Source organism: Rhinolophus hipposideros (genome assembly GCF_964194185.1).
Source record: "Rhinolophus hipposideros genome assembly, chromosome: 5".
In the NCBI taxonomy this organism is placed as follows: Eukaryota; Metazoa; Chordata; class Mammalia; order Chiroptera; family Rhinolophidae; genus Rhinolophus; species Rhinolophus hipposideros.
In genome coordinates, this window is record NC_138051.1 from 71337144 (window position 1) to 71360846 (window position 23703).

General features: G+C 51.1%; 1 protein-coding gene across 2 annotated transcripts in view; it reads right to left on the minus strand.

The window, feature by feature from the left end:
* The window catches only part of SPTB (spectrin beta, erythrocytic), a 116659-nt gene that overhangs the window by 26180 nt on the left and 66776 nt on the right, over positions 1 to 23703 (minus strand). For both annotated transcript variants that reach the window (XM_081047691.1, XM_081047690.1), the window contains 19 exons: positions 22319 to 22492; positions 21247 to 21338; positions 20797 to 20877; positions 20352 to 20467; positions 19806 to 19918; positions 18824 to 19011; positions 16786 to 16903; positions 16023 to 16181; positions 14801 to 15103; positions 13947 to 14097; positions 12447 to 13317; positions 11208 to 11345; positions 6440 to 7196; positions 5809 to 6011; positions 5608 to 5698; positions 4270 to 4416; positions 2784 to 3047; positions 2200 to 2406; positions 1682 to 1771 (listed from right to left, as the gene is read on the minus strand). In XM_081047691.1, coding sequence (XP_080903817.1) covers positions 1682 to 1771; positions 2200 to 2406; positions 2784 to 3047; positions 4270 to 4416; positions 5608 to 5698; positions 5809 to 6011; positions 6440 to 7196; positions 11208 to 11345; positions 12447 to 13317; positions 13947 to 14097; positions 14801 to 15103; positions 16023 to 16181; positions 16786 to 16903; positions 18824 to 19011; positions 19806 to 19918; positions 20352 to 20467; positions 20797 to 20877; positions 21247 to 21338; positions 22319 to 22492 — 4263 coding nt within the window. The remainder of the gene's footprint in view (positions 1 to 1681; positions 1772 to 2199; positions 2407 to 2783; positions 3048 to 4269; positions 4417 to 5607; positions 5699 to 5808; positions 6012 to 6439; positions 7197 to 11207; positions 11346 to 12446; positions 13318 to 13946; positions 14098 to 14800; positions 15104 to 16022; positions 16182 to 16785; positions 16904 to 18823; positions 19012 to 19805; positions 19919 to 20351; positions 20468 to 20796; positions 20878 to 21246; positions 21339 to 22318; positions 22493 to 23703) is intronic.

The window sequence follows — 23703 nt, forward strand, 5'->3', positions numbered from 1 at the left end:
AACCCTAGAGATCCTAATTCATTGCTCTGAGGTGGGACTGGGGCGTTCGTAGGTTTAGAAGATTCTGATGTGCAGCCAGAGTTGAAAACCATTCCTGTGGCACCTTGCAGGATTTGTTCTAGTTGTAATGGATAGCCTTGGAGCAGTGGTTCTCAAAGTGGAGTCTCAGACCAGTAGCTTCAACACAACCCAAGATCTTGACAGAAATGGAAATGATCGGGCTCTTCTCCCAGAGTTTGATTCCGTAGATCTGGGGTGCATGCTGGTCAGCTGTGTTGGAACAGCGGGGCAAGTGTGATGCACACTGAAGTTTGAGAACTATTGCAATCGAGGGAATGATAAGATGGGATTTAAGCTTTAGGGAGGTTAGCCTGAAATAATCTTTACTAGGGCAGCCATGCTCTCCCAAGAGATTATCTTTTCCTTCTTGTTTAGGAGAACCCCATTTATATTTGCCCTGTTCCTAAAATAGCAACCTTCAGCCAGGGAGATGAAAATCTTTTGGCAATTAATACTTCCTGAGGCTAGACAGAGTCAAAAGTCTTTGACGTAAGGGCGAAAGTTGGCTCATTTTACAATTGAGGACATTGAGGCCCCGAGGATACTATCTTCTACGAGCCTCCTGCCTTTAACTAGAGGTTAAAGTGTTAACTTAATCCCCTTCCTACCACCTTCTAGCCCAGGTCCCTTTGTGTGGCCACTGCAGCCTTTGTGACTAGATCATGTCAACGAGAAGCAAAGGGTCTGAGGGAGCTTTTAAGGAACCTTTCTGAATATAATCCAGGCTCTTGCACAGTTGCTGGGCTACGTAAGCAGATGTAGGCTGCTGCTATTTTGGGGAAAGAAGCCCTGTCTACCACAACTCCTTCCCTGAGGAGCTGTGATACTGACTGGCACTCAGGGACACTCTGCTCCCTCCGGGATGAGTCCCCAGGCTCTCCTTGCTTGTGGCTGCAGCTCCCCCCGCTTTCTAATCCAGAGAGCTCCCTCCAGGCAGGAGGAGGGACTCTTCACCCAAGATCAGGGTGTGCAGCCAGCCCCTGGCTGAACACAGAGGCACCATGACCTCACGCAGCTGGCCCTGGAAGATGTAAGATAACTCTGATACAAGAGGAAACTGTGGCGTCTGCTCACTTCCAGGATTCTGAGCTGGGCCACAGAAACTCCCAACCAGGTCTAAGATAGAACAGAACAGCAAATGAATGCTTGTTCCGGTGGCTCAGGTCCAAGTTTAGTGGCTTCCTAATGGGGTTTAAGCCCCACAAGCACCCTCACGTGTTCAGAGAAATGGAGCCACTTACCCTGAGGATACCCAACAGGCCCTGCTCAGCCCCAGAAGAAGGGCAAAGCAGTGCTGGAGAGCAAGCAGGCGCTATGGGCCTCCTCAAGGAGGCCACAGAGTATAGAAGCTGTAAAGCACATTAAACCCCAGGCCAGGGCAGCTGGGTCCTGCACTCACCTGTGTCCTGATGGGTCTGATGGTCCCATATCCCAAAGCATCTAAACAACCTCCCTCCCCGCCCCCTCTGTGGTCCTCCCAGAATTCTCTCTGCCATCACCAAAGCTGTTATGGAGTCTGGGGACCCCACAGCTACCAACAAGAATAATCTTCTGTAGCTAGTCTTCTGGAGGGCAGTGCAGGGCGGGGCCGTTAGGACCGACAAGGTAACGCAGTACTCACCTGGTTCTTCTTCATGAACAGCTGCACGGTTTGCAGATTCCTGCCGTAGTCGGCTGACTGGGCCAGAGGCAACCTCTCTTCCACCCAGAGCTGCGGAGACCAGAAGGCAGGGGACAGCTGATGACAATCACGGCCACCCTTTCCTGAGCATGAGCCAGACAGAGCTCTGCTTGCCATGTCTCCTAACATCCCATACAGGGTTTCTCTCCCCCCACCCCATTTTAGAGATGGGGACATTTGAGATTCCAAATAACTTGCTCTTGGTCATACAGGGGAAAGATAATGTAGCTGGTTCTGGAACCCAAGTCTATCTGGCCCGCAAATCCACAAGTGATTTACCATTCAAAAAGCACTGGCTTTCCATTTATATTGAATGTAATTATCACAACAATCCTGTGAGATAGAGGGGTACAATGACCAGACATCTGCTGCGAAGAATTGCCCTGGGTGGCAGCCAGATATCCTGATGGCAGGCTGCTGGCTCAGCCACCGGGGTTCACGGACTTGGGCCCACGCACCGTCTCATCCTCTAAGTCTCGGCTGATCTGCAGCTTGGCTTTGGATGATTCCAGCTGCTTCTTCCTCCTCCCCAGGGGCTCCAGGAGGTCCAGGAACCGCTTCTCGATGCTCAAATCTATGTCTTCCTCTTCCTCTCCCAGCGAGGGCATCTGGGCAAACAGCTCCCCCAGCTCCTTCTTCCGCACATTCACTTGGTCCTCCACACGCTGGGACGCAAGGGGACAGTGTCAGCACCAGCCCTGGTACCTGGGCAGCCCCGCCCTCCTCCCCATCAACTATATCCTACCCATCCTAAAGGCCCAGTTTGAGCTCAGCTTCCTCCAGGAAGTCTCTCTGAATGCCCCCACTCATCTTTCCTGAGTCACTGTCCTTTACTTCTCAGGCATACTTTTGTTACCTCGTTTGGATCCCTGTCTTACCCATTGCAAAGGGGTAGGAGATGGGATATGAACCAGGAGACGTTTTTGCACAATAAAGATAAGCCCAGCTAAGAGGAACAGAAGGAGTACTTGCTTTCAGGTTTCAGATTTGTTCCTCAAGATCCCCTCTATTTCTACTCTCAGTATGTCACCCACTCACGTGCCTTCAGCTTAGCCAACATCCGGTTGACACTGGTCAGGTCCTTGCCCGGGTCATCCGACCGCAGCTGGTCCTCCATGACGCTGATCCACTTGTTGAGGTCATCGTGGGTCTGCGAGCGCAGGTCAGAGCTCCTGGCAGCTGAGAGCTTTTGGGTCTTCTCCTGCGTGATGGCCTGAAGCTCATCCCAGAGCCGGTGCAAGGCTTCCAGCCTCTGGGACACCAGGTCCGTAAACTGGGGCTTTTCTTCCATCAGCTGCTTTCCTTCCTGTGTGCGCAGGAGGAGAAGAGCTCACCGTCCAGCCTTGGAGCAACCCTGCTCCAGGTGGTGGTAAAGGGCTAACCGAGGGGAGGTCAGTGAAGCAAGAAATCTGCCGAGAACTCAGTGAGGCCCAACTGCACCCTCTGAGTTATGTGCAGTAGAAGGCGGGACAGGGAGAGCTGTGTTGGGCGCAAATGGCTCGGGAGTCTGCAGGAAGGGGAGCTGCAGACAAGGGTCAGCTGGTGCTAATTTTTTTTAATGAAAGAAAAAAAAAGATTTAGGATCCATCCAGGTACAAGCAGCCTGGAAACCTCCCTGTAAGTTCTACCCTCCCTTGACTGTCTTCCCAGGGGCTGTGCACTAAACTTCTATGAGATCTTTTAGTTACTGAGTTTGTCTTACCCGCTTTTCACCTGCACAAATGTATCTTTTTTGGGTGAGTACAGTATGATATAACTTGGGCCTAAGAATATATACTGCTTATAATAGCCAGTATTCATTGAGTGCCTAATAATCGCCAAGTATTATTCTAAGTGTTTTAATGCTCACAACTCCCTCGGGCAGGTACTGTTATTACCTTCAATTTACAGATAAAAATAAACTGAGGTGCAGAAAGGTTGAGGAGTCAGATGGTCTGTCTCAGAGCCTGCACCTTCGACCACTGTGGACAAGGCCACCTGTAGCCCCTAGGCCTGCTTCTCTGTGGACGCCACTGCAGGGAGGAGCAAAGGCACTTCATTTCCAGATATACTCCAGCCACATTTCCACTTGGGCCCCTGGGCAAGTTCATTACAGAGGGGACCCTTGCTTCCTCATCTACGAGGGGTGGTTCTGCCCATCCAAACAGTGAGGACCAATGGAACCCTCTTCTCATCTCACATGTTCCTGTGAGGAGGGGCCCAGGTGAGGACAGCAGAAGGCAAGCAGAGATAACCGCTGGCAAAGTATGCTAAAGCTCAATTTCAGGTGTCTTTAGCACCAGACTGTTCCCAGACTCAGGTGACCCACAGGAGGCAGCCATTCAGACTGGGCTGAACAAGACTGCTATATCAGGAGCTCTGAAGATTGAACTACTATTTAGAGACTTTTTTTTCACTTCCAAGTTCTATACTGTCCAGTAAGCTTCAGGACGGTGTCTACGCCCTGGGTGAAGGCCCATTAAGATGTGCATGGGGCACATCTTAGTAAGTAAGTACATCTGAGCACCTCCACCACTCGCTTTACTTACGGCATCGATGCTTTCTAGCCACCCTTGGTGGGAGGCCAGCTCTGCCACAAACGCCTGGTGCTTCAGCCATATGTTGTGAAGGTTTCGTACTTTATCATAGGGGACATCCTGTGATGTCAGCAGCTTGTCACTGATCCAGAGAGTGAGCTGTGGGCAGAAAAAGAGGGTCCAATTGTCCCTGAGTACACTTCTTTGCCAGGGGCAAAGTACGAGCACAGCAGAGTACCACTCTCCACTTCTAAATCCCTGACTCCCAGCACAAGCAACTTAACCTGCAGTGTCTTGGGGCTCACATATGGGCACTGGTGTGTGTTCCCCACCAGTGTGTGCAGTGTGACACACCAGGGATACTATGCTTCTCTCCATCTTTCCAGGACCTAGGACAGGGCCTAGTCTATTTCAGGAACTCAATCAGTGTTTACTGGATGGATAAATCCACCCTTTAGCAGTAAGGTGAGAAATCACTAATAAACACAGAGAAAATGTTGTCTGAGGAAGAAGCCAAAGGCAGATCCTATAATTAATAATGAGGAAAGAACTGTGATGAGCAGCCAATGTTTCCAAGATGTCCTGGCACCATACCTAACCTGGTTTGGGCAGGTAGAGGAAAACAAAATCTTTTGGGCAGAGAGGAAAGGGGTATGAGGATGAGAGCAAGGAAAAACTCAGAGAAAGCCTCACTGCAATGGAAGTACTGTCCATGGAGGGACCCCGGAGTGCAGGTTAAAGACCTTCTAGTACAGCTCGTCCTGGGCTGAGCCAGGACCGTTGGAATCAGCAGTTCTCCAACCGGGAGGCTTGTGAAAAATGCTGCTGCTCTCTCTCTCACCTCTCAAGGTTTGGATTCATCTGGGCTTGAGTGGTGCCCAAGAGTCTGCTTTTAACTAGGGTCGAGACTGGCTCCGTAATTTGCAGGGCCCAGTGCAAAGTGAAAATGTTCAGAATTCTTAAGAATTTCAAGATGGCAACAGCAGAGGATTAAACCAAGTGTGGAACCCTTCTAAGCATGGGGCCCTGTGTGAATGCACGAGTAGGTAGCATGTCCTTGAAGCAGGCTCTGACCAGGGCCATAGGTGACTCTAATATAGATAGTCCTCTGGTCACTCATTGAGAAACCCTGTTCTAGCTTGACAAAAGGCATCTTTACAGACAAAAAAAAAAGTATTGTGGAACCAAAGATTCTGGAGGATGACCTAAGCTGTCAAGTACCCAGAGCTCCCCCTCATGGAATCCCAGTCTCCCAAGTTAGAAAGGATCCCTGTGGACTTCCTATCTCTGGGAAACTTTGCTCCTAGAAAGGAATCTCCTGCAAAGTGGCCCGACTTTCTGGAATCTTACCTCCTGGCAGTTCTGGAGGAAGTTCTGGAGCTCCAGGTTGTCTCTCAGAAGAACTGAGGCCTCCTGGGCCTTCTCATTGTTCTTCCTGTGCCTGGAAAGGAAGCCAGAAGCCACAGTCACAACAGTGCTGAACCTGGGATCCCTGTGCAGCACCACCAGCGCCACCTGGTTCTGCACCATGACCCTCAGAGCGGAGAGTACCTGTCCTCAATCAGCTGCACCTTCTCCTTGATCTTGTCTGAGTAGAGGTTTCCTTCAGCTACCAGCTTATTTCCAGAGTCCACAGGACTCAAAACTTTATCCCGGTTGTTCTCCATAGACACCAAGAAATCCTCAAACTTCCGGATCCCAGCCTCTGCAGCTTCTAGGGAGTCTGAGGGCTCCAAGTGAGCCAGGGTATATTCCTGTTGAAGCAAGTTTCCAGACAAAGCATGAAGACAAGCTGAGGAGGTGGTGAGAACACCTGCCAAGCAGAAACCCTAAATGCAGCCATGTAGGTTACAATGTGAATGGCGCCCCCTGGAGTTGTGCAAGAAAGAGGCTTCTTAGGCCTTGGCTCCCAATCACCACCCAGGGGTAACCGATGAACAGTCTGCCACGTGGAAGGGTAACCACCCAGGGGAAAATTCACCTCTCTAGCCTCTAACCCAATAAGGTATAGTTTGGGACACAGGGCTGGAAAGGGCTCATGCTAAGGAACAAAGAGGATTGTTGCCCCAATTAGTGGCTGGAGAGAGTCCAAGCAAAGCATAATTTGGTCCCTGAACCCTGTAGCATATTCTTAGACTCACCAGCGTTGTTGCCCTGAGCCTCCCTGAATACCTCCCCCTACCTGGTTGCTGAGGATGGCTTCAGCCTGCTTGGCATCTTTCTGGAACTCCTGGAAGCCGAGGCACTGGGCGAGGGAGCGTCCGCGGCTCTCCCACATCCTGCGCAGGGCATCCCAGCCAGTCTCCAGGCCCTCCAGCCTCTGGCCCAGCAGCAGGTACTCCGGGTCTGTCTGGCCATGGATCACCTTCTCCCCAGATGCTTTGACATGCTCATAGCTCTCTTGGTGCCCATCAATCTCATCCTTGATGGCCGCATGCTGCTGTAGGAGCTGCTCGGCCTCTGGGAGGGACTCAGGCATGTCCTCGGAGGCCACGGCCTTCTGGGCCATGGACAGCCAGGTCTGGAAGTCATCCAGTTCCTGCAGGAAGGTCTGCAGCTGGCTGGCTTCACTCAGCAAGACCTCCTGGCCCTGCAGGGCCCGCTGCAGGCCCTGCCACTGCTCTTCCACATATGCCTGCCGCCGGCCAATGTCCTCCTTCAGTTCAGGGTGTGATTCCATCAGCTGCTGTGACTCATGCTCCAGGGCACCCACACGGGCCTGGATGGCAGCCACATCGCGCTCCAGCCCAGACAACTTCCGCTGGATGGTGATGATGCCTGTTAGGTCCCGGCCCAAGTCCTTGGTGGACTCTACTACCTTTGTCTTGTCCATGATCCACTTGCTGGTCTCCTCGCAGTCCAAGCAGTAGTTGTGCACCCGAAGGGCCGAGTCCACTGCCTCCCGCCTCTCCGACACCATGGTCTGGAATGCCTGCCACCTGCCAGGGGGGCATAGCCGGGGACACAGAGGTACCCTCTTCCATAACTTTTCCCCCAGGGCATCCCTTCCCAGATTTCTTCCTAGAGTCTGTCCCCAGAGACTGAAAAAATCATCTACCCAACAAACTGCGGTGAGTAAAATTCATTTATCCAGTTTTACCAAAGACAATACAACTGCTAATTAGATCTTTCCATCATCAGGAGGCAAGCAGTGATGCGATTCCAACCGTAAGTAAAGAAACATGATCCTCAGTTAGGCTCTGTATGTAGTTGAATGTCAGGCAAACATATAGTTTCCACAGATTTTTTGAAATACTGAAAATAATTAGAAAGCCCACATCATCAACTTCAAGAATGCTTTAGGATGTAGGGTCCCAACTTCCCTAGAAGAGCCACTCAAATTCCTAAGACTATGTTCAAAGTGCCCGGGGCCTCAAAAAGTCACTTTTGCTCTAAAGCAAGAGAGGCCTGGTAAAGAAGGGGCCAAGGAAGAGGAAAAGGGAAGGGGATAAACTGGGATTATAATTAAAATGGATAAATACGATCTTAATCTTCAAGTGCAGTGCTGCAATGAAACTAGAAAACGAGCAAACGTCTGGTAGATGCCTGGGGCCTGGGGTGGGTCTGCTGCCCCCAGTAAGCCTCTTCTAAAGAGCTGCCCATCTCCTTGGGCTCAGATCACCCGGGACACCTCCCTTGGACCGGTTTACTCATTCTGCATCACTGTAATATATAAGCATGAGTATGCCAAATGCACATTTGCTAATCGAACCCATTTTTCTGGAATACGCACAAGGTATAGAGTAGCTCCGTGAATAATGTTGTTTCATTCACTATTGTGTTATAATGCTGAGGAGATGCTATGGGAACTTAACCTGTTTATGTCAATTAGCCTGTGGTAAAATTGGTTTTGTTACGCATCAATTTGCTGAAAGTTATGGAACCTATCGATGATGTTCAGTGAGGTCTTACCGTATAAGCATTTTGTTAGCCTTTGGGACAATATAGACACAGCCAGGCTTTGCCTCATGGAGTGTATGATTTAGAGAGAAAGTAAGACAAGCTCACAAAATAACTACAGTATAAAGTACCATGTACATAGCACATACCAGGCAAAGAGGACTAAGGGAGCTGTGAGGAATGACAGGGGTGATGGGAGCAGGTTTCATGGAGGTCACCTGTATCTCAATGAGTAGATCTATTTAAGGAGGAGACCCTGAGTGTCTCACTCATCTCTGTACCCCCAGCATCTTGGGAATGGAGGTTATGGGACTACGCAGATGGACTGGGTAAATAAAGTGCATTGTGGCGATTCCCAAGGTCTGACAACTGCTAGTCTGGATTAAAAGACAGGTCTGCAAAGAGAAGTGGAGAGACAGGCTGGAAGGATTGGAATACCAGGAGAGAGAAGAGTGAGAGCCCAAGGATTTCTCTGCTCCCCTCCTAGCCCACCAAGTCCTTGAGCTCTGGGGAATTCTGTGCCTGGCACACAGGTGGTGCTGAGGCTCGGAAGTCGGGGAAGGAGTGGAAGATATTCTCCGGGTTGGTGAAGTGATAGTGAGGTGCTCCAGGGTTGTGAGATACCCTGATCCCAACCAGAAGCCAGTGGTTAGGGTCTGGCCATGCCCCCAGGCAAGAGGACCCCTGGTGATTTGCTAGGCCTTTCCTGGTGTAGCCTTACTGCAGCCACACAGAGGACGGGTGGGGTTGGATCTAGTCTGCCTCCCAAACCCACTTTCCCCCTCTACTGCACCATCTCCAAGAGGAAGGAAGTTGATAAAGAAGCTCTAGTCAGCACCGGTCAGGCCATGCTTGTTCAGGTTTGTTCCTGGACCCAAGATTATTTAAAAGAATGTTGGTCAACTGGGATACATACAGTGGAAGGTAAGCATGCATGCAACATGTGTTTGAATGACTCCTTTGTGCCAAACGTAGCAAGTTATTTCAGTTTTGTCCCTGTTCACTCATTCACTAAGCAGTTATCATGCAACCTTCATGTGCCTTGTGCCAGGCACTGTTCTAGGCTCTGGTGATACAGCAATGAAAAAAGCAAAGTGCTTGCTCTAATTAGAGTGGGCGGAGACAAATAAGTATATAATCCACAAAGTGGCGATAACCACAATGAAAAATTAAAGCAAGGTAATGGGATAGAGGCAGAGGGGGTAGGTGGGAAGGAGGCACGTGATATGTTCAGTGGGGTGGTCAGTGAGGACTGTTCCAATAAGTTGACATGTGAGCTGAGATCTGAATAACATAAGTGAGTAAGGCTTACATTTGAGAAAAGACTGTTTCAGACAGCAGAAGCCTCAGACAATAACGTGTGTGGTATGCAAAGCATTGTGCGCAATACATAAAGGTATTGCTCTTCATGGGCTTATAGTCTACGAGAAAAGTTCTTCAGCATAAAAGTAATTATAATACAAGGTAGAACGTGAGGTTGTAAACCAGTACAAATTTCATCTGGGACGTGCGAAGGAGGGGACGCTGGACTAGCCTGCAGGACAGGCAGGACTTGGAGCACGTAGTTTGAGGAGGATGCCCTCTGGTAGAGGGAACAGCAGAAGCGTGCAGGTAGGACTGTGGGCGCAGGTAAAACTTACAGTTGTTTAAAAAATATCTGAGGAGCTATCCCAGGGAGGAAGAATCACAGTAAGTTTTGATCTCGCTAAAGGGCAGAGCCAGAACCAATGTTACAAATTTCAAGGGGGCAAATTTCCACTCAATATAAGACCAAACTTTCTAACCAGAAAGGTGTTGTCCCAAATGAGCTGGGCTGCACAGTGAGCCCCCCATCTCTGGAAGTGTTTGTTTAGGACACAGGCTGTCTGGGGTACATGGCTAGAGTAGACGACTTCTCAGGTATGTTTCAACTCTTAGATTTAATGGAAAACCGTCTTACCATTTCATTTCATGCCTTAGGTTCTCTCTCACCGAAGGATGGCAAATCCCTGGTATATTTCACTTAGGATGGTGCATGGCTTAGGGGGCTGCAAAGATTTCTCTGACTATAGCTCATTAAGGCAGCACATAGATATGACAAGTGCTTCCTTTCTGTCTTGCACACGCTCACACTTGTGTACACATGCACCCCCATTACCTCCAAGCCTACAGAAGAACAAAGAGGCCTCTCCCTCCTCTGCATAACCGCAGAATTTTCCTGTACTACAGTCCCCATCTTTGGATGCTGAGACAACTGGCCCCATTCTAGTGGCTCCAAAGTATCCCCCACAGCCAACCCTGCCTATCCTTAGGCCTCCACTGGAGCCTCCACTGTGCTGACCCTTTCCTTCCCTAACCCCACCTCTTAGGTTGCCTCAGGCAGAGCAAGGCTCACACACCAATGTGGGGAAAGGAATGGGGCAATGGGGAAGTGGTGAACGCGTGGCGCTGTTTGTCCCAGGGTGACAAACGGAACACAGGCCTGTGCTCTGTCCTCAGAGATCCTCGAGGACTCTGGGGGAATTACACCATGTACTGAAAGCATCCCCTTTCTAACGGAGCTTCAGGGCCTGTTTTTTCTGACCACAAAGCGTGCTCAAGGCTTCCTGTTAATTCGCTTCTTCATTCAAGCCAGCTTTGTGACCGATGTTGCATTTTGGTACAGGCATGAGCTTTCTTTTACGGACAGTACTTAAAAGCTCTCAGAAAGTAATTTTCCCCGCCTAAGAATGTCTGGGGAAATGTGGCATGAGTACCATATGGCCTGATTCTAACTATGGACACACTTAGAACATCGGCCCTGCCAATCACACGATTACACGCTCCTACCCCCAGGCACAGTGAGTGCAGCTGCGTGAACACCTCTCTCTCCCTCCCTGGGCCCATCACCAAACAGGTCCCTCCTCCGTGCTGCCACAGCTCCAGTGTTAGTGGAGACTGCGAAAGACTGGAGCACCGAAGGTACAACCCTGGCAGTGCATGTAGGCTTCCTGACGTTTGCGCCGCACCCCCGGGGCTGTGTCAGGTGCCGGGAGAAGACGCTCCCGGCCCCAGTCCTACCCACCCCTCACCTGGTGTTCAGGTGATCTTGGTACTGCTTCACCTCCCCACTGCGTGGGTGGCCACTCTCTACCAGGCTGTTGGCAGCGAGGTTCACACCATCAATCTGAGCCTTCAAAGTCTTCATCTCCTGGTCCAGGATGTCAAACCTGATATGGACGAAGTGAGGATTAGTGAGGCAGCAGCAGGCAGCTCATCGCCAGTGGCCACCCAGTCTCCAGAAAGTGTAGCTCGGGCGTTCTCCTTCCATCTCCTACATATATTTGATCAGGTACGGGAGGGAAGAAGGAGAAAGATATGCTGACACATCCTATTTGCTGCTGGCTCATGGGTCCAATGTCATGGTTTAGCATTTCTTGGACCAGGCTCCTTACTTGGTTCCTTACTACATAGGCTACTGGCTCCACAGAGAGGCACCGGGGAACAAAAAAAAGAGATGATGGGGTTTAATCACCTGAGAACACCTGCCTTGCCTCCACTGGACCCTAATTCCACTGCTTTTGGACCCTAATTCCACTGCCTTGATACCTTGACCTGAAGGATACTCCCCCAGCCAGGTGCTCCATCCCTGGGGAGGAGAAGGGAGAGCCGCTGAGGGACGGGCAGCCGTGTGGTCATGAAAGCTCCCCCTTCTGGGATAAGAGCCGTGGTCCCGCAGCATCAGCGCGAGACCACCGCAGCATGTTTCAGGGGCTGACCTCTCCTCATCTCCCAGGAGTCTGTGCTCGGGACGCGAGATGCACAGACTGCGGGCAGGCCTCCCACGCGGGAGTGCCGATGGAATCAGAATACTGGAAATGAGAGTGGCCCTGCAGGCTGCTGCTTTACAACTGATCTCTGTGGCCCTTCTGGGTTGGGTGGCTTAGGGACTACCCCAGAAAGCTAGAGGTGGTGGGGTCCCGGCCTCTCACTTCCCCCCTAATCAAATCAGCTCTCTATTCCTCTGTGCTATAGGTCAGGGGTCCCATATTCTATTCATGTGAACAAAGGCTGCTGTAGCTGAAAAGTAGTTGAATAACTGGACAAGAGAAGCCCGTTTGTTTATTTTGAGGAAGGCTGCAGGGATGAAGTACCCAAAGGCACAGAGACAGTTAAGAACCCGTGACTCCCAATGCGTGGCCTCTGCAATCAAGGGCATCCCCTGGCCTCTCAAAGACACGCTTGCTGATCTAGGGGCTGCCGCCACACCAGGCGGAGGCCCCGTGCAGGCCGTGGTGCGGGGAGGCAGGGAGAAAAGGGCTGGCTCTGACCTGTGCTTCACCACCTCCAGGTCCTCCAGCGTGTCTGGGATTTCCATCTGGGCCAGCCACTTCTCCTTCTCGCCCATCCACAACTCACAGGCGTCCGTCTCTCCAAACACCGTGTACAGGTCCAGGGCGTCCTGCAGCCTCTGCCGACGCAGGTCCGCCTGGGCCAACACCTGCTGGTAGAGGTCCCGGAGGGCCTGCAGCCGATTGGTCACATCTGGGGAATCCCGAAACTCCTGTGGGAAGCCCTGGGCCTGCTGTTCCAGATGCTCCATCACCATGTGGTTTTCCTCCAGCTCCTCCAGGAAACCCTTGTGCTTCTTCCCCAGGGCCCGTGTGGCCCCTTCGTCCTGCCCCACGTCTTCGCCCGAGAGCAGCTTGTGAGCGTCTTGCAGCCAGGCCTTCAGCTCGTCCGCATCGCCCTGGAACTGGAAGAAGTTCTCAGCATCCTGCAGGTTCTTCTTGCGAAAGGCAGCCAGCTCCTTCAGCTGGTCCCACTGGGCAGACACCTCCTTGATTCGGGCCTCGATCTGCGGGTGCCCAAACTGCTTGCGGGCGACCATGCCCTCGGCCTCCTGGAAGATCTGGTTCAAGTGGGCGTCCAGCCCGCGGAGCTCGTCCTCAAATGCCTTGTGCTTGCGCTGCAAGATGAGCACGCTGGTCAAGTCCTTGCCATAGTCCAGGGAGGAGTAGATCTGCTCCTTCTCCTTGATCCAGCTCTCGGCCTCATCCATCTCCCAGAAGAACTTCCAGAGCCGTTTGGACTGCTCCAGCTGGGCCTTCCGCCCAGCTGCCATGTTGCTCAGCTCCTCAAAGCACTGCTCCAGATGGCTGACCCGGTCTTGGATGAGCTGGGGATCACAAGGCTGGTACCCTGGGAGGAATGAGGGGAAGGAAGATGAAAGGGGTAAGGGCTGCATGTATGGGCAAGCTTCAGATCGGCTGCCAGGCTCAACCCACATGATCTAGAAGGTGCTATCTCACTGGAGCTTTGGGAATGGATGCAGGGGGTCCCAGGTGCTCAGAAGGCAGGCCAGGTTCTTTATAATTAGTTTCCACTAAAATTTCAGGAATAAGGGAGGTTAAAAGTTGGGTCAGCACACAGTAGAAATGTGATATTGTTTTTTTTTTTTTTCGTTTTAAAAAAAACCACCCTGACACAAATTTCAAGATGGTTCTTTAAGGATGTAACAGGGTCTCCTATTTAAGACCTGAGCTGTAAACCTAAATGTCTCTGCTATAACCTCCACTAGCAGAGAGAATGAAAGATGGATGATGCCTTGCTGGTACTTATAAACACCTATTGGTCATAGGTTACCAAAGCAGTTGTCTGGTCTCTGGAAAATTTTGCTATCCCTCAAGCTTCTTTCCTGCACCATTAATTGATGAAAGAAGCAGAATTCTAAAGCTAGGGGATTTATCCAAGCTGGGGTGCTGGAGTGCTGCGCCAAAGGATGGGCTCTGGCTCCAGAGGCCTCAACAGGCAGACATTCAAATTCTCACCTTTCTCCTCAGTGAATGGCAGGGTGGCAGTGGTGATGGCCTTCACTTTCTCCCCTTGGATGGTGATGTCAGCCTCCATCAACTTATGCTTTTGTAGCAAGTCCTCCACCTCCAACAAGTGCTTCCCGAACTCAGCAGACAAGATGTGAGCCTGGCAAAGAGGACAGACAGAGTGGAGGGAATGAAGGTGAAGAGAGGTGAAGAGACCCACCTGCTTGGGGAAGAGACCCCTCGAAAGGCGGTGTCCATGGTATCTGGGTCCGGGGTGAGTCAATGCAGCTGGAAAATGGCTGCTGCTCAGCATGGGAGAGGCTACAGAGCAGGAGTTCCTACGGGGGTGCCCATCAGAATCATTCTTGGATCATCTTACAGAAGCCCGAGCCACCTACTCTATCTCCTGCATTTGCCCCACGTTTGGGGGCATGTGAAGTTTTAGACAGCTCCACGGTCACTCTGATGTGTATGCTCAGCTGAGAGCAGTGGAGGGAGAGGAGATTCAGACCTCCTGGATGCTATGTTGGGAGGTCTGGATTCTAACCAGTGGCGAATCATGATTACTCAGGGCCTAAGTCTCCAGGCCCTGCAGGCTGGTGCCCGTGCTACTATGAACCCAAGATTTCTAGATCATGGGGATAGAGCAGACCTGGGCTGGTTACTTGTCTGGAGCAGAGTGAGCCAAGAAGGTCACGATATAGGCAGATGCAGCCAGGTCCTGGGCTGCCTCAGTTTCTCCATTCTGACCCAGGGACAAGACTGGCTGGGAGGCGTCTAAGGAAGCATAGCCTAACTGCAGAGCTGGCGCTGAGGCCTGAGGTGGGCGAGGGAGTGTGAAGGATGGGCGGCCCCAGGCCCACCTTGATCTCATCCATCCAGTCGATGCTGTGCAGCATGTCCTGGAAGAGCTTCTGCAGAGCCAGGGTTGTCTCCAGCCTCTGGCGCCGGGACCTCAGCAGCTCCTGCAGGTAGTTCCACAGGCGCAGGATGTTGTTCTTGCGGGCCGTGATGCGCTTCTGGTCGTGGTAGTTCTCCTTCTCCAGCTCCTGGGCCAGGTCCTCCAGGGCCCTAACTCGTTCCTCGTAGGCGGCCGTGTCGGTCTCGATGGCCTCGTGCTTCTTCTTGGCGGCCTCCACAGCTGCCAGGTCGTACCCGAAGTTATCCTGCCCCACAGGGAGAAACACCGGTGGCTCAGCCAGGCTCCCCTTGGCTAGTCCCCAAATGCAAAGAAGCAGCAGGTCCCTTTGGAACACCTGCTGGATGGGAAAGATCATTCCCAAAGATGGAGCTCTGCCGTCTCTTTCAGCCTATCTTATTGGAGCCAAATTCCAAAGACTAAATGTCTCACAAGAACTTTTAAAAGAGGCTCAAGATTTTACTCACTATGTCATGCGTGTAGGTATGCTGTACATATAGTACTAGTAGGGCCCTTTCTCCACCTGCTGCCACTCACCACCCTGCCTTGAATGGACCTGCCTGATTCTGGGCAGGAAGGGGCTTCTGAATTGGAAACCATGCAGCTGTAAACAGATGGCTTACCCTGTGTTATCTAGGGTGCATGCACACTCTTCAGCTCTCTCAGACACTTGTTTTCCCCTTTCTGGACGCAATTTAATTTGATTCTAAGCTCCAAGTAAGAAGGAACAGATGCAGTCACAGATAATCAGGCCTGGGGTCAATTTTTAGCTAGTGAAATATGACAGAGTCCTAGAGGCCAGAGTCCAAAGGGCACGTCTGACACACACAAGATGCACTCTGTTTTCATCGCATCCCTGGAGGACCACTGTCTAATGACAGCTTGAACCCTGGCTTTAGTTGATGCTACTGGCTCAAATAAGACAACTTTGGGGGCCAGTTTTGGATTGAGGCTCTTTCCCTAAAAATGAGATGTAATAAATCCTGGTGAGTTCTTCCTCAGATGTTAATTTTGATGTACCCAATTCTGGGGAGCTGGGATGCAAGGCCTGTGGACAGGCTTATCCACGGCCACTGAGAGGCCAGCTCGGACTCCAGCCCAGCTGACTGCTGAGGGCTCTGGAAAGCTTCACCTCTCCTGTCATCCCTAAGTGTGGCCCCCATTACCTGGGCCACAAGGCGCTGGTTTTCATTGAGCCACGTCTCTCTCATGGCGGCCTTTCGGTCAAAGCGCCGGGCCAACTGTTCCAGCTTCTCCTGCCGAATGAGCTCATTTCTCAAGGCCAGCTCCCGCCGATACTCTGCTTCCTCCAGGCTTTCCCAGGCCTGCACCAGAGACGGGGAGAATTCTTGAGGCACAAGAGGAACACCTGGGTTGGGAGTTTCCATCTCTTTTGCCTAACACTGAATGATTTCAAAAATCCAAGCAGAGCCTTTTGGCTTTCATGTGCAGGCCAACCAAAGGTTCGGGGACCCCTGGTCATGAACGCCCTATTCCTTCCTCCCCTAAACCTGCCTCAGACACTTGGCCCAATACATTATTATTTGCCTTTGTGGGTGCTCAGTAAATGCTTAATGACTAAATGGCTACCTCCTTTCAATTAGAATGTCTCAAGAATCAGAAGGTGTTTCCCTTCTGTTATAAGTAGTTAATATTCCACACTTCAAGAAACTCAAGGTTCAATAGAGACTAGGCTATGAAGACTGGCTCCAAAAATGGACTCTGGGCATCTGAAGGGGGGGCAAATTAATGAACTGTGGGTTGAGTTTGACCTCTCAGAACTAGATTCAATAGCACTCCAAAACTGCCAGTATGTGTAGTTAATAACACCACAGAAAGTGGCTTAGTTTAACCCTCTCCAGTGACCATTCCCCTTATTGGGAACTCAATCAAACTACAGGCAACATGTAATGGAAAACGCTACTGTACCCGGTTGATATCAGACACTAGTTTCCCATCATGGGGCGTGTACACTTTCTGATTGTTGGCTCTCATCCGGGACTGGATGGTAAAAAGTAAGACTTCCAGAATCCCCTTCTCCTGAAACCTGTCGGGAAAACAGAGGTAGGGAGATTAGTGTCCAGATCCCATCAGCCAACTTGTTTGCCGAAGTCAACATGGAACTCTGGCAGCTTGGAGCTTGGACACCAAAGCATATTTCCCTTAAAAATAAAAAGTGAAGAGGGTCTATAGGTCTATTTACCTGCTGAAACATCTATCATACTCACCAACTGAGACCTAGTGGGGCCTAAGTTTTTATAATACAAATGAGAGAAAACACAACAGCTACAACAGCATTTGCTTATCATTTATTTGCTCCTCTAGGGAAATGGCTAACTGGAGTATTCTGGGAATTCCAAGTTTTACCAGGCAATACAAAGAAACTCTCCCCTGTTCAGCAAATGATGAAGGCTTCTGACGAGCTCGTTAGTCAGTTTTTAATTGAATCAATAAAACCTTACCGTGTTTCCCTGAAAATAAGACCTAGCCAGAAATCAACTCTAATGTGTTTTTTGGAGCAAAGATTAATATAACACCCGGTATTATATTATATTAATTATTTTATATTATATAAGACCGAGTCTTATATTATAGTTAAATAAGACCTGGTCTTGTTATAGTTAAATAAGACCGGGTCTTATATTAAATTTTGCTCTAAAAGATGTATTAGAGCTGATAGTCTGGCTAGGTCTTCTTTTTGGGAAACATGGTAGAAGCAGCATCATCCACAGAAAAACATATTGCATTGAAGGTGACTTTCACTTGAGTCGTAATGAGTCCTAATGAACTGGCTGTCCTGACAAGTCCCAAAGGCCAGATGCTCTGAGCGGGAAGGAAAGGCTGGGCTCCGGGAAGATTTCAGGTGCAGGAGATTAGAACTGGCAGAATGATGGCTGTTGGAACCTGCGATCCACGCTCCAGGTTACGGGGTACTTTCCCACGTCTGCATGTATGCCAGGAACTACCCACTTCCACATCCTTCACCTGGCAGTTGAGGATCAGCTGTAGCAAGGTCCCCCTCATGCTGAGGCCAGCCTAATGGGTCTGTCTGCTCACAGTACTTCAAGAAGGCTGTGGCCTGAGCACCGTCTACACAACCAAGAGGGATCACCCCTGTGTGCAATGACTGGGAGACTCACAGGGGATGTTATCTGTATTGAATTCAGGTCTTTAAAAGTAGGTTAGTGTAAGACCAGAAATCAGATACTTGTTTATAGTACATTTTAGGCTCAGTGTCTCACCTTTCCTTGTTTGAGATTCATGAATGAAGAATGTGGGAAATGATGGGGGGAGAAACAAGGCAGAGGGTACCGCCGATGAGCTAGAAATCTGTTTCAGGAGAGCAAGACCAGCTAACGGCAGGTGAGCTGGAATGCTCCTGTGTTTGTGTGCGCGTGTATGTGTACACATACGTGTATGTTTGTGTGTCTGTGCATGTGTCCATGTGCACATGCCCAGGCCCTCCACACACTGTGCTGGAGCAGAGGTCCCGAGAGGCAGGCTGAGTGCTTGGCTGACGAGCAGTGACAGACAGAAGAGGGAGAAAAAGGAGGATGTACTTAATGATCAACAAGTATCCCAGAGTGCTGTGGGGCTGAGAGTACACAGACTATTACCAGAAAGCAAACCCGCAGCTCAGTGCACAGATGAGAAAGACACTTTCTAGCGCAGGTTCCTTGAAGAGACTCAGATGGCTAAGATTTCACCCCTACTCCCCCCCAGGAAGCTGGGAAACTACTCTCTTGGGCTATGAGTTGGGGCTTACTCCTCCATGTCCACTTCCTACAGGCTGACGGCTTGGGAGCAGGGAGACCAGGAGGGAATGAAGTGGGTGACAGATGCAAAACTCTCTAGCTTCTAGAATATGCCTCCAGATAAGCTCCTCAAGGCCCAGCGCCTGGCTCTACCTTTCGGCAGTCAGGTTCTCATCCTCTGATGCCCACTCTCCCATGTGCCAGGGCCTTACTTGGGCGGCTTCTCCACAGTGCGGTAGGTACTGAAGGCCTGCAGCTGCTGCTGGACGCCGGTCAGGGAGTTGGCGAACTTGCGGCTGTCCAGGACCGTGATGGTCTGCTCGATCCAGGTGAGCAGGTCTGAGGCCAGCCCGCTGTATTTTTCAATCATCTTCTCCGTCTCAATGGCGTGGTCGATTACCTAGGAATCACCTTATCACTCATCCTCATTGGAAAAGCTGTGACACCACCAAGGACTCCAATAGTGGTGGTCCTCCTCCTCTCAAGCCCTGGAGTGCTCTACGTTGGGTTTGAGCCCAAGACTGTTGCTAAGGCAGGAGTGGCCTGGAAGTAGCCTGGCAACGTCAGTAGGGAGCTGCCCTGCCAGGTCCAGGAGCAGCTCTCCCTTCCCTTAACCCTATAAAAGACTAAGAATCTCACTGTGCCAGGACACCAGTCACTGAGGGGCCAAGGTCTTGTTTATTTTCCAATGCATATTAGGAATAGAAGGATTCCGGGCACTATCTTCGCTAAACACCGGGCACACAAACACGAATGAGAAACGGCCCCTACCCTTGAGGAGCTAAGGACCCAGCAGGGGAAAGGAATCTGGCATGAGGGCCTGTGCATGGGTTCCTGGTATACCATGGGAGCCTAAGAGGCCTGAAATCGTAATAAACCAACAAATAGAAACCTGTTTTGTTCCTGTGGGAATGTTTATGAGACATGGGCCCGCAGGTGGAAGATGGGCTCAGAGCTGCAGGCTATGGCATCTTTCAGAACAGACCATCAACCTGCTTTGGAATTCGGCATAGCAGTCATTCGCTGGGCTTCAGAGGAAGTTGCTGGGGTGATCTACGCTCCCCTCCCACCCGCACCAACTGTAGCTGGAGCCCAGACACAAAGCTCTTGGGATGGAAAGGGGGCATCTCAGTCAAGGCCCAGGTGTGGCAAACAGGAAGATGAGGTGACACTGGTTATGAGACAGCTTGGTACCTTGCCGACACGCTTGCCCTCCACTGCCAGCACCTTCATCTTGGAGAAGTAGTGGTAAAATGACACCACGTAGGTGATAATGGATTTCTCATCAGGGTTTTCTGTGAAGACATCTGCAAGGGGAAAGGGTGCTCTCAGGACCACACTGGAAGCCGGAAACCTCGTGCTCAGGGGGTTTATCTCCCTGTTTCTACAGCATGAATTTTAACTATAGGCACCATGTGACAACCAGCAGGGTGAGAATGGAAGAGTAATGGGCCTGAGATTTTAGCGAGAAGATGAAATCCGTATTAGGACTACAAATTATAAAAGAAGAAAGAAGGACCCAAAGCCTACAATGAACCCCCAATCAAGCCAGGTGAGGTGTCGGGAACCAACTTGGAGATGAAGAGCAGGCCCGGAGCAGAGCCCTGCCTGGCCAGCAGCCCCTCACTGTGCCATGGCTCACCCAGCACCCAGCCTAGACTCCGCCAGGTGCACTGTCAGTCCAGCGTTCCCTTTAGCACAACGAGCGCTGCAGTCAAGGCTGGAGTGGGAGTCGCTCACCTTCGGGGTCGAGGAGCGGGATAATGCCCAGCTGACGCTCGGCTACATCGAATGCGTGCTCCAGGTTGTGCCGGGCGTTGGAGTCCTTCAGCTTATCGAAGTCGATCAGGTCAGGCCTGGGGACAAAGCCAAACTGTCAGAAGGGAGTTGTGGCCATGGCATTCCCATCCACAGGGCGGCCCCAGCAGGATGCGCAGACCCTGGGCGGATGGAGTGAGGTGGCTGGGCAGGAGAAGTGAGAGGAGGAAATGGCACCAGAGCAGGGGACGGCGGCAGCAGGTGTGACTGGGATTTAAGGGAGGCAGGGCTGAGGAGGGTGAGAGGAGAAGGACCAGTGGAGGTGACATTCCTGTGAAGCATGAACAGTAACCTACATGCTGAGTGCAATGTGTCCAAAGAGCCGCAGGGGATCTGTCTCTTCCCACAGCCCTCTCATCCCTCTTACCGGTGCTTGTGGATCAGGGCATTAAAGGCCAGGCCGTCCTTCCAGCTGGAGGTGAAGTTGGTGACATTGACGTGGGGGTAGCTGCATCCAAGAGAAACATTAGGCCTAAGAAATAGGTTCTTTCAGGTCCCAAACAAGTGTATGAACTGAGGGGCCTATACACCAGGAGAAGAATGGACCTGTCCCTCCTCAAGCCGCTTTAACATGAGGGTGGCCGTGAAACCACACAAAGAGACTCCCCGGTAAGGTGGGCCCAAGAGACTCACACGCCCAACAGACCCCACAGTCTGACCCAGGCCTCAGAGAATCAGGTCAGGACAGACTCTGCGTCATTGACGTTGAAGCTGCTATAGTTCCGGGTGATGATGTCACATCCCTTGGGGATGGCAGGGCATGGGGGCCTAAGTGGGTAGTGGGGACACGTGGTGCTGGCTGGTTCCCTGGGCATACCCTGCCGTCTTCATCTGACACCATAACAGCAACGCATCCTTGGCCGAGCGCGTTTCACGACCTTCCTGAGTTTGGACAACGATGTCCTGAATCTGGAGGCACAGGAACAATGGGGAGAGGAGTTAGATTTGCATCTTGCTCGGTGCTTTCCTGCTCTTCCTGGGGGGCTCTCTCCTCCTTTCCTTCTCCCTAGCCAGCCTTCTGCATTGTCAGCCCTGCAGCAACACCACAGCCTGAGGCCCCGGGTCCTGGTGGCCTGGTTCCCTGCCTTAGTCAGTGGCAATGCACAGGTATGGCTTCCTCATGTCACACGAGATGGCTCTAACTTGATCACTCTGATGGGATGCTGAGAATAAACGACAAGATGCCAGACTTCTCCTCAGGAGGAGCAAAGCCCAATTAAACCACGGAACAGCACAAATATTGGAAGATACTGTGTTTTGATCAGGAGCTTCTTTTGCCTTTTCATTCTTCCTAGTTCTGCCGTTAGTTATACACAATTAGACGGGACACCCAAGACCACGTGCATAAGACCGTCATCTGCAAGCTGAGTGCCCTCCTTCTCCTCCCTGTTCTTCCCTCCTCCGACAAGGTTCTTTCTGTCCACAAACCAGCGGGTGGGAGGCCCTGCTTCCTTTCTAAATTTCCTTACAAAAAAAGTGAAACTTAAATTTCAGGGTGGGAAGAGAGAAGTTTCTTACTGAAAAAAGCATAAAAGCAGATCTTCTGTACTGTTTTTGCAATTTCTGAATCAAATTATGTCCCAAACCAAGAAGTAACACGTGTAGGGGGAAGGGGACAAAAAGCAGATCTTCCAGCCAGATCTCAGCCCAGCTATGAAACTCTCCTTTCTCCTTCAAAGACTACACTATTGGCTGAACTGCTCACCCTGAGCTTCAGCAGCTTGGTGAGGCAGAGGACGCTCACTCCTTCCTACCAGCATTGTCCCACAGGACAGGTTTCCAGCCTCCCGGAATGTGCACACTCACACTTGATTCACCAAGCCCTCCCTGTGTGGCCCAGAGAGGCTCCCTTCACTCCTTCCATCGATCCGCCCACCCCAGGAACCCACCTGGAAGCGAAGGATCATGGTCCAGATGAGGCCCAGGACCAGGCGGTGGTTGCCGTCCACGATGTCGTGGGAGCCCATGTTCTCCAGGTGCACACGCTGCTCCTTGAGGAACTGCAGGGCCTTGTCCACATTCTCCAGGCAGTGGATGCGCATCTTCCCCTTTGTGGGCTTTGGCTGAGGGACAGCAGTGGCCCCGTGGGCATGGAGGGACCTCACAGTTACTACACAGATGGTTGCAGCCTGGACCAGCTCCTGTCATCAGCACTCGCCTTCCACTGTCCTGGCTATGTTCCAGCTCCCATGCTCACCCCTTGACACTTTCTAACCCTATCCTTTTGGGAAAGTTCAGAGGCTCCATCCTCAAGGACCCTGCAACTGACCTGCACTGGTACCCAGCCTGGGTCTCAATGAAGCCTTCCGAGTGGGTGAGACATGGCATTCAAACACAGTAACATAACCAATAGTTAGCTGAGCACTTACTATGTGCCGGACATAGTGATAAGAACTATTTACTGCTGTTTGGTGGTAAGAGTGGCTTTTAGTTTGGTGATTGATAATGGGTCCATTCCACCTCCATCCAACCTCCTCCTCCCCACCCCCAAATGGCTCCAGACAAAACTCAGGGGGACCACCACCGATGAGTGACCACACCATCAAAAGGTTCCCAGTGGTAAGTCTCTCTAGTGGGCTTTCAGTGCGGGGTAAGAGGAAGAACTTAGCCTGGAGTTGAAAAGGCAACAGAAAAAGATGATCCCTTCTCATTCAAATCCCAAGGGTCTCAGAGCACTTCACTAGGTACAGGTATTATTTCCCCAATTTTATATGTGGGGGGAACGAGGCAAAGAAAGTCCTGCCTGATAGGCCCAAGGTCACAATGGAAGTAACCGAGCAAAACATGAACCTTAATCTGCTTCTCCCTCAGAGGCAACATTACGCCCAGGTAGGTTACAACTGAGAGGGCCTATAATAAATTTCCATTGTTTGAAGAGCAACAGAACACACAAACACTATCTTTCACATTTTCCTCTTGGTTCCAAGAAGAATGAAAATTTCTCCAGCTGGGTAATGGGAATCCACCAATCCATATATATATCAGTCCGTGTGAGGAGGCTGAGGATGGACCATTGCAGGCCAGCGACAGATGCCCAGACCCCTAGTGGAGAAAGTCAAGTTCTGCATGGCTTCTGGCAGAAGCATGAAAGCGTGGAAGAGGCCAGAAGGAGGCAAGAAATTGTGAGAAGAGGTCAGAGAACCCAGTCAGCCCTATGGACATCTCACATTAAGTAATGAAAATTCCCAAAAGGACAGGGAGAAGCCTTGGAAGGCCGTGAGAACTGGAGCTACCCCCAGACCATATCTTTCCTGAAGGGCCCCAGCCACCGGGC